The 8,805-nt window shown below is 40.8% G+C and overlaps 1 protein-coding gene across 1 annotated transcript in view; it reads left to right on the top strand.

Moving 5' to 3' along the window:
- The first annotated feature begins 1,279 nt into the window (after positions 1 to 1,279).
- SGCE (sarcoglycan epsilon) overlaps positions 1,280 to 8,805 on the top strand; it is a 55,693-nt gene continuing 48,167 nt past the window's right edge. Inside the window, exon 1 of the mRNA XM_008068859.1 lies at positions 1,280 to 1,385. Coding sequence (XP_008067050.1) covers positions 1,364 to 1,385 — 22 coding nt within the window. The 5' untranslated portion in view covers positions 1,280 to 1,363. The remainder of the gene's footprint in view (positions 1,386 to 8,805) is intronic.

Raw genomic sequence — 8,805 nt, 5'->3', positions numbered from 1 at the left:
CTGTCTTTGCTGAGTTGTCCTCTGCTTTGGATACGCCAGTGTATTTGTTAACATGTTCTTTTGCCTTTGCTGCCCCTCCTTTTTTGTGCATGCTTTCTTACTGCATTTCAGGTCCAGGAGCTAGAAGAAATCCATGGGGAGCTCCTGCGGGATTCTTGGGATGAGCTGAACCCAGGAGGAACCTACTTGAGATGGCCAAAGGATGGGAGAATAGGACAGAGAGCCAATGGTAGTCAGAAACATGGTGCCTAGGTAGATCAAGTCTGAAAGGTAGGGGGAAACTTAGAGAGTTGCCAGTAGACTGGCCATTTGACTGATGAAAAACAGAATGGACGACTGGGCCAAGAACATGAATGTGCCTGTGTCCATATCATTTTCCACGTGAGGGCCTAGTGAGTGTGTTTCTGGGGGCCTGGGATCTCCAAGGCACTGCAGTGGGGCTGTGGCTTCAGCAGTAATTTCCTTGGATAAAAGCTTCATGTCTATATCTGAAGCCCTGTTGCATTTGGTTGTGAACCAGAGCTCAGTTTCTGAATCCTCTTCTCAGGCAGTTTCACCTGGATATCCAGCTGGTACCCTACGTTTGGCATATCCCAAGTTAAACTCTCCAACTTCCTCCTGAAACCGACTTCTCTCCTGAGGTTCACAGTGTATTGCCACTCTGTGTCATTCTAGATCAAGCTGTCTTTGGCTCTTCTTTCAGCCTGACACCAAGCCATTTGAAAAAGTCTTCTTGGTGTCACCTCCATGGTGTCTTGTGACAGTGGTGCCTTTTCCTTCCCTCTGTTCCACCTTGACTGCTACCCTGCTCTCTTGCTACAGCCCTTACTTAATATTCCTGAGCCCCAGTCCTGTTCACCGCTGCCAGTGCAAACAAAACTCAACTGCGAATTTAAAAGATACTTGAAACCTGATGCAGCCAGAGATGATGGCTTTCCCCTGGGTATTCTTGTAGTACTTAAGCTTTCTACCATTGTGTGTGTGTGTGAGAGAGTGTGTGTGAGTGTGTGTAAATACTATTATATACTACACATATCTGAATTGTTAATCCCAATAGAGTGTAAGCTCCTTGGGAAGCAGGAACTATCTTGTTTACTCTCATATATTGCTCTCCATATATTTTTGGTATTGATACACAACAAATATTTGCTGACTGGAATTGAACAGCTAGCTGGGCTGGAAAAAATCTGATCCCAGGTAATGGTAGCTGATCTGTGATGGTCTTTTGAATTTGACGTTAATTTCATTTTCTTGTGCATTTATTTTGTTCTGAAAAGCTTTTTTATTAAGCTGTGCTGATGGCATAAATGGAACAGTTAACTGGAAGACCAAACAGACCAACAGTTATATTATCAGCAGAAAAATGGCTGCTGGGAAGAAAGATGGTGAGTTTAGGTGGAAAATCTACATCCCTTTTGGGGAATCAGTTACGTACCCGCTTCCAATTTTTTTTTTTTTCTTTTTTCATCACATGTGGCTTTTATTTTGATAAATCAATTTGGAAAAATAAAATTTTGTTTTCCTAATCTTCTAAAACCTCTGATCCTCTGTGTTCTTAATTCATTATTTTCCATGTTATTTTTTCTTTGCTGTAGCTTTGCCCTAAAAAAAACCCTAAAAACAATTGCTATGTTTTTAACCTGTTATTGTCGTTACCCAGACACTAGGTTGCCACTTTAAAAAATTGTCCTAGTGTGGCTACTATTGCAAGTTATTTACAATATTGAAAAACATTAAGAAGTATATTTAACGTGCATCATTTTAAAACAGTATTTATATAACCCTAGAAAATAGTCATAAAATATTTTGGCTAATTTTGGGTGATTTTTGTTGCAAAACAAAATTGATATGTTTTGCGGTTAAATACTTACTTGGTGCTTGTTTTCCATTGGAAAGATGATTTGACCTGTGAAATGATTGATCAGTCCTTCTGAATGTTTCTTCTCTATCTATAAATAGGTCCATCAGCAATAGTCCAGGACCTTTGAAATAATGCAGTTTATCGGCAAAAAAGGCCTTATTTGCCAGTCACAATATTAGTTGTTTTCAAAACATCAATTACCATTATAGACTTTCACTTACTGTTTCTTGAATTTTTTTTTGGGGGGAGGCTTTATTTCTGTATATGGTCATGAACATTGGCTAAATAGTGGAGTGGTTTCTCTAACTGTGGGGCAGCCATGTTGTTTATAAAAATAACAATAACATTAAGATATTTTCAGAAGAAGAGTGATTTACTGTCAGATGGAGCCTGCTGGGTGCTTCTGGAAGGAATTCCTGGCTTACCTCATTTTCTCATGCATCTCTGAAGTTGGGGGTCACTAGCTTCTTTACAGCTGGTGTCAAATTACCCTTTAGCTGGACTCTTCCACCCCCAGATCTGCCTGGACAGTGAGGACAGTGTTTCCCATCACCTTTTCTTCCTGTCTTTGAAACAAGCCCACAAACACTTGTGCATTTTTAAGGCATTTCCATTGTTCATATCTATAAGAAAACATAGTTTTAAAACAATAACTTTGCAGCAAAGCAGAAATGTGTTTTAAGAAGCACTAGATACGTCTGTTCCAGGATCTGTGCCCAGGGTCTTGGAGTCTTTTCCCCATATCTCTTCAGATATTCCCAGAAGATTCCCTGGTCTTTTCAAGGGACTCACCCTGATGACCCTCATCTGACTGGTCTCCTGGGCGAGCTGAGGGCATCTGCATCCTTGGCACACTGTGCTTTCTGTTTTCTAGTCTTTTCTGAGTGTGAATCCCAGGTGTCCTTTCCTTTGCAGTCTGCTCTGTGCTTCTGTCCTGTCATCTTCAGAGGTCTTGGGACATGCCCTGCCTCACAGCACCCCACAGGTCCCCTGAGACCCACCCTCTGTACTTCATGCCATTCTTCATGATGTTGCAGCTATTCTTTCCCTTTTCTTCAGTTCTTTGACTTTGACCCCTAGAATCTTTATCCTTCCTGAGCATGTCTCTCCTGCCAGTTTGCCAAAAGATACACCCCCAAGTCACCCACTATGGTGCCGTTCTTAGGGAAATGCATTTCAGACCTTGACATGGGGCATCTTCTAGAACAGGGAGTCCAACTTGTAGGTGTGGACTGATACCAGTCTGTGGCCTGTTAGGAACAGGGCCACACAGCGAGAGGTGAGCAGTGGGTGAGCAACTGAAGCTTCATCTGTATTTACAACCGTTCCCCATCACTTGAATTGCCACCTGAGCTCCATCTTCTGTCTGATCATCAGTGGCATTAGATTCTCATAGGAGTGCAAACCCTATTGTGAACTGCACATGAAAGTGATCTAGGTTATGGCTCCTTATGAGAATCTAATGCCTAGTGAGCCCCACCCCTGAGCTCATCCATGGAAAAATGGTCGTCCATGAAACTAGTCTCTGATGCCAAAAAGACTGGGGGGCGCTGATCTAGACTCTCCAAAAGATAGGTCTCTTCCTGTTTCAGGCTTCAAGCTCCCAGTGGATCTCAGCCGGGTTTATTCCTTGGGACCGGAGAGAGAACTATAGTTTTCAAACGAGAAATAATCAATCCACTTTGAATCTACTGAGGTAGCAGTTCAGGTTATTACGGTCTCATATTGCCTCAGTTTCTCCTGATCTCATCCTTCAGATTCTTGTCCCTTCTTGGTTCCCTCATCCTATTTGTATCCTATCATGGTAGTACTATATGACCAAAATACGTATGCAGATAGCATTACGTTTCATCAACTGTATGAGGAGTATCGTTTCATCACTTCTAAAATTGTAATAAGTACTCATAGCTTGTATTGCAAGACATTTTAAAATGCTATCTCAGATATCAAATGTTCTTTGAGATGTTCTTGACCATGAACTCCAGTCATCTCTTTTTGACAATTTCAAGAGAGCACAAAAGATTATAAGAGCATTTATATAGTAAAATAAATTTAGTATTTGTATTTTTTCTGTCACCTTCTTTATAAGTGATATCCCAGTTCTTAACTAAAGCAGTAGGATGGTATATCTTCCATAAGTAGGATTCTGAGGAATTTGAATGCCTCAGACCAACACATTTGATATAATTCTACCTCAAAACACAGTAAGCATTTACAAAAGTCATAAAGAATGCTCTAAATATGCAAACCCTTTTCTTTTTTTCCCCCTCTGGGGTGAAGGCAGGGGAACTTAAAATGTTAAAATAATTTAAATAAAAAGAAAGTAAGCCTTGACGTTGTTCATGCTTACTTCACTTAGATAAACATCTTCAAGTCTTCCTTTTTCACTTTTTTTTTTTTTTTTGAGTTGGAGTCTCACTCTGTCACCCAGACTGGAGTGCAGTGGCCGCTTCCGGCCACCGCAGCCTCGACCTGCTGGGCTCCGGCGATCCTTCCGCCTCAGCCTTCCCAGTAGCCGGAATTACAGGCATGCGCTACCACATCTGGCTATTTTTTGATTTATTGTAGAGATGAGGTCTCCCTGCCCAGGCGGGTCTCAAACCCGCGGGCTCAGGCAATCCACTCACCTCAGCCTCCCAGAGGCGCGGGATTACAGGCTGAGCCACCGAGCCCGGCTTCCTTTTTCACTTTTAACAACACACATTTTAAAATGGGTTAGCCTTAGGTTTGCTGAATAAACTTTCATGGTGTTTTTCATAAGAAACTAAGATGAAGTTCAAATAATTGTGTCCTGATTTTCTAATTATTTTAAAGTTCAATGTTAAACTTTACTAAATGATCATAGAAATGAGGTAAGATGTACTCTGGGTAACTTGGTAGTATTCTCTTCCACCATCTTCAAGGAGGTACTCCTTGCCTTACTGGTAATCAAAAGACTTCATGGTTTGAAGATTGAGTATCTCTCTAGATGACTGCTTTTTCCCCTTGGTTGGAGAGAAACAGACAGTGTCCCTAGGGCCGAAAATAGCCATTCTTTTTGCCTCTCAAGGGTGGCAGAGCCATAGGAAGGACCACAAAGTTCCAGGACTTTAAAGGACCATCTCCAAGAGGTGAAAGTTTCTCTTCTTGAGCTTGGGCTGTGAGGGCTGAAATGGCTCCTCTTCTGATCTCTGGGTATGCTGCTTTCTTTAAATGTGAGCTTGTTTGAAATTGAGAAAGTCAACTCACTTCTTCCAGTTAAAGCTTGGGTTATCTGGTCAAATTCTGGTTCCTCATAAAACAGAGAGCTAATTAAGTTGTTGTACGACCTTTTAAGCTTGCAGGAGTGGTATGTGATAATGAAATGCACAACCACCAACTACATGAACTTGAGTTTTCAAATCAATAAAATAGATGACTGTCCTGACTCCAGTCCCGCCTCTTCCTCTTGCTAGATCCTACAGGCTTGACAGCCCCCCTGGTTCAGTTTTGTCATCTGTAAAATAGATGACCCTCCAGAAGAGCAAGTACATGCCAACTCTTATAGGTGGGGACTGTCAGGGTTGAGCAGAAGGCAGAGGCCACGTCCAGGTAGGACGTGGTGCTGTGATCTATCCCTAAGCAGAGCAAGTTATTTGGCATGTCCAGGCAGGATGGTATCTAAAGCTCTTCTCAACTTTAGCGTTCCAGGAGACTAAACTTATTGATCACTAATTAACAATGGTTTGCAACCTCATTCCAACTGACATTTAAGAAAAAACAGACAAACATGCAATCACATAATGATTAAGCTATTCAATTTCAGTTTGGGGAAATTAAAACTTTGGTTGAAAAAAAAATCTTATTAAGAAACTCTTCTGCTTTTTTTATAGAAAAAGATCCAAGTAATGGTTTCTCTCCTTACCTCCTGTGAGAAAAAATAGCCATATTTCTTAGAGAAATGACGGCTACAGAGGCACTGTATGCCTTCCCTGTGTGATGAACTCCTCAGCCGAGGTGTGGACTACCTGAATCTGAAACAGAATAATAACTGTCCACCACCAAGGGAGGGTCCTGCAGCACTTTGACATTGAGTCAACTCAGAGGTGGAGGGCAGACTGCAGAGAAAGCTTGTGATTCGAAGCCAGGATTGATAAAACTGGTTGATGAGACACAAGGTAAAGCTTGGTGAGAGAAAAAAACCAAAAACAGACTGTGAACCTGACTGGATAGTAATGTCTCTTCAAATATTTTTCGATAGCAATTATCCAATTATCTGGTTTAATAACTAAATTTCAATTTGACTATAGTAATAACATGTCTAAACTAAGTTAGGAAGGAATTCATAACACATCAGGCTCTGGAAACCTTGAATGAGCTCTTTTGATGCGAAGATGGCAGATGGACTGGGTCTGCTGTGGTTAATTCCTCTGAAAGGGTGGCATCTTCTTGGATTGCAGAGTATCTGGAGACTGAGTCCCATGAAGAGTTTTTAGATGTTAAAACTGTAAAATATAAGACAAGATGTATTATTTTTTCTCTGATTTTTAATTATCAGAGGTGATCATACCTAGTTGCTTAGGCAGAAATTTACTTTAAAAGCAGAATCAGGTAGATGGCTATTACCTACCATCTTTATGTGCTAAACACATTTTAAAATCTTCATCCTTCTTAATCTGAAATTTTTTTTCCAGGTACTACTTACCATTAGGGCAATACTGTTAACAGTTAGGAAATATACTATCTTATTTAAGTAATTTGGTCTCAGAGTACTGCTATGATGCCTCCCTGTGAATAGCTTACATCGTGAAGCAATCTGAATGTGAGAAGCATGTTGACTAAATTAGAATGCCCTTAGAAATAGACTTTAATTTCATATTAATAAGTTACTTATTAAGTGTAGTGTGTTACAATATTCTTAGGCTGATTTAGCTGTGGCTAAGGGTAATATATCATTTAATCCACGGGCCTCTGTTTAAATTATGTGGTGTTTTTCCCATACATCAAATGTGTAAGAAATTATTTTATACAGCATGTTGAATCCATTTTCGATTTGACAGTTCATGTTTACATGATGTATGGGTTATATTAAGACTTTCAACTGTATACTTATTTATTTCTGAATCTCGTTAATAACACAGAGTTTCTGCTGCCGGAGCCTGAAGTGATGGCTCTGTCCCAATTATCGTAAGAACATCGATTCAGAAGTGTCCTGCGTCAACTAAAAACCAGGAAGTGCGCCACCAGAGGCCCGTGGGTGGCTGAGATGGATGCCACGCATGCAGGCTCCTGTTCTTACACCCAGCATGGCCCCGCGTGCGGCCGCTGCACGTCTTTGCTTTTACTCTAATGCGTAATCCTACCTCATTTGGTAGTCCGGTCCCTAAACCTGCAGCAGACTAATAACAGCAAATTAGAAGAGATAGAGAAGTGGCTACAGGAAACATGCTGATAGCCATGAGAAATGACAGCTGACAACTTGTCTACAGAGGAGAAAACAAAAAATCCATAAAATACACAGCCTTGAGAAGCTTCAGAGCCTGAGACCCGCAGTGAGCTCGGTAAATGACAAGGCGGCCAGACAGTCCATAGGGCTGTCTGTCACTGCATAATAGAGCAGGGTGCAACAATTGATGTGCAAAATGGTGTTCTTACACCACCATGAGAAAGAACCACGCAAAGTGCCTGGGGAAGCGGGGGCACACGTCAATAAGGGTACCTGCACAATGAATATTTGTATACCTAACCCTGAATTGTACCCCCAATTTGAAAATAAAAATTAAAAGAGAAAAAAAAAAAAGAGAAATCACTCCTGGAGTTACTCGTCTCCTAGGGTTCCTGGGAAACTGAGATCTCACTATATCTTTGTAAACCTTAAGAAGCAGAAAATGATGCAATAAGTGAACATTTTAAAGTGGGTAATTGACCAACTTGCCCTAAAATTTATATGTAAATATAAAGGGAATCAAATCACTGAATAAGTACTGGAAATAAAAACACATTGGATAAAAAAATAAAGTGGTTCATTTGTTGATAAAATATCCATAAGAGAGAGGTAACCAATAAAAGTCACCTGGACATAAATATTGATAATACTTTATGACTTCTCAAAGATTTCAGAAGAGACACCACTTCAAGATTTAAATCCAGCTGGAACTTGGAGAGTCCCACACTCAGTGGCTATTGTGTCTTTATAACCATGGACTTACTCTTAGCAACGCAGCAAAAGAGCCGGCCAGTGTTCTCTGGTTGCCTCTGTAGAGAGGAACCTGTGTGCATGCCTGCGCTCGTGCATGTGCCGTTGAGGATAATCACTGTGATCCTTGCAAAGTTACATGCCATTGATTCATTAATTAGCAACGTGCCCTTAGTACTTCAGAATGTAATGTTTACTAAATACATCAAACTTGCTTGTGTTTTTCGGGATTGTAAGCCAGCACACAAATGCACACCTTTATATTTTCATCATGAAGAAAGAAGATTTCCAACGGACTATTTGTAAAGGAAGACAGGACACTATTTAGTTAGCAGGAGGTCCCATTTTTTTTCTTTTTTTTTGCTACTGCTATCATGGTCTGTTATTTGAGTCTTGGCTCTGCCCAGTCACATAATATACAGTTATTGAAGTGGTATTTTCTATACCCTGTTACTAAAACAGGCAGAGAGCAGTTTTGTGAACAGGATTCTGGGAGCGTGGTGATGGGAGGCATTGGAGGGCGGGATGATGATCCTGGCTTGTCTTTCTCGTCCTCTGACTCTCTGATCAGATATGCTACTTTTCCTTTAAAAGTTCTATTGCTTGTAACTACCTGTTTTTGGAGGTTTTTAATCTTTGCATATCTAGCGATCCTTGCTGTTTAGAGATGGTGTTTCTGACTTTCTGCGAGCTGGACTTGCAGTTAATTGTTTGTCCCGTGAATGGTGATAGAATTGCAGGTCGTAGCCACGCACAGGTTTTCAGTTTCTCTTGTGTCCAGCAGCATGTG

Source organism: Carlito syrichta, unplaced genomic scaffold (genome assembly GCF_000164805.1).
Source record: "Carlito syrichta isolate Samal-C Ts95f unplaced genomic scaffold, Tarsius_syrichta-2.0.1 Scaffold311602, whole genome shotgun sequence".
Taxonomy (NCBI): domain Eukaryota; kingdom Metazoa; phylum Chordata; class Mammalia; order Primates; family Tarsiidae; genus Carlito; species Carlito syrichta.
Note: the sequence above shows the minus strand (reverse complement) of the source record. Positions and strands in the feature narration are given on the sequence as shown.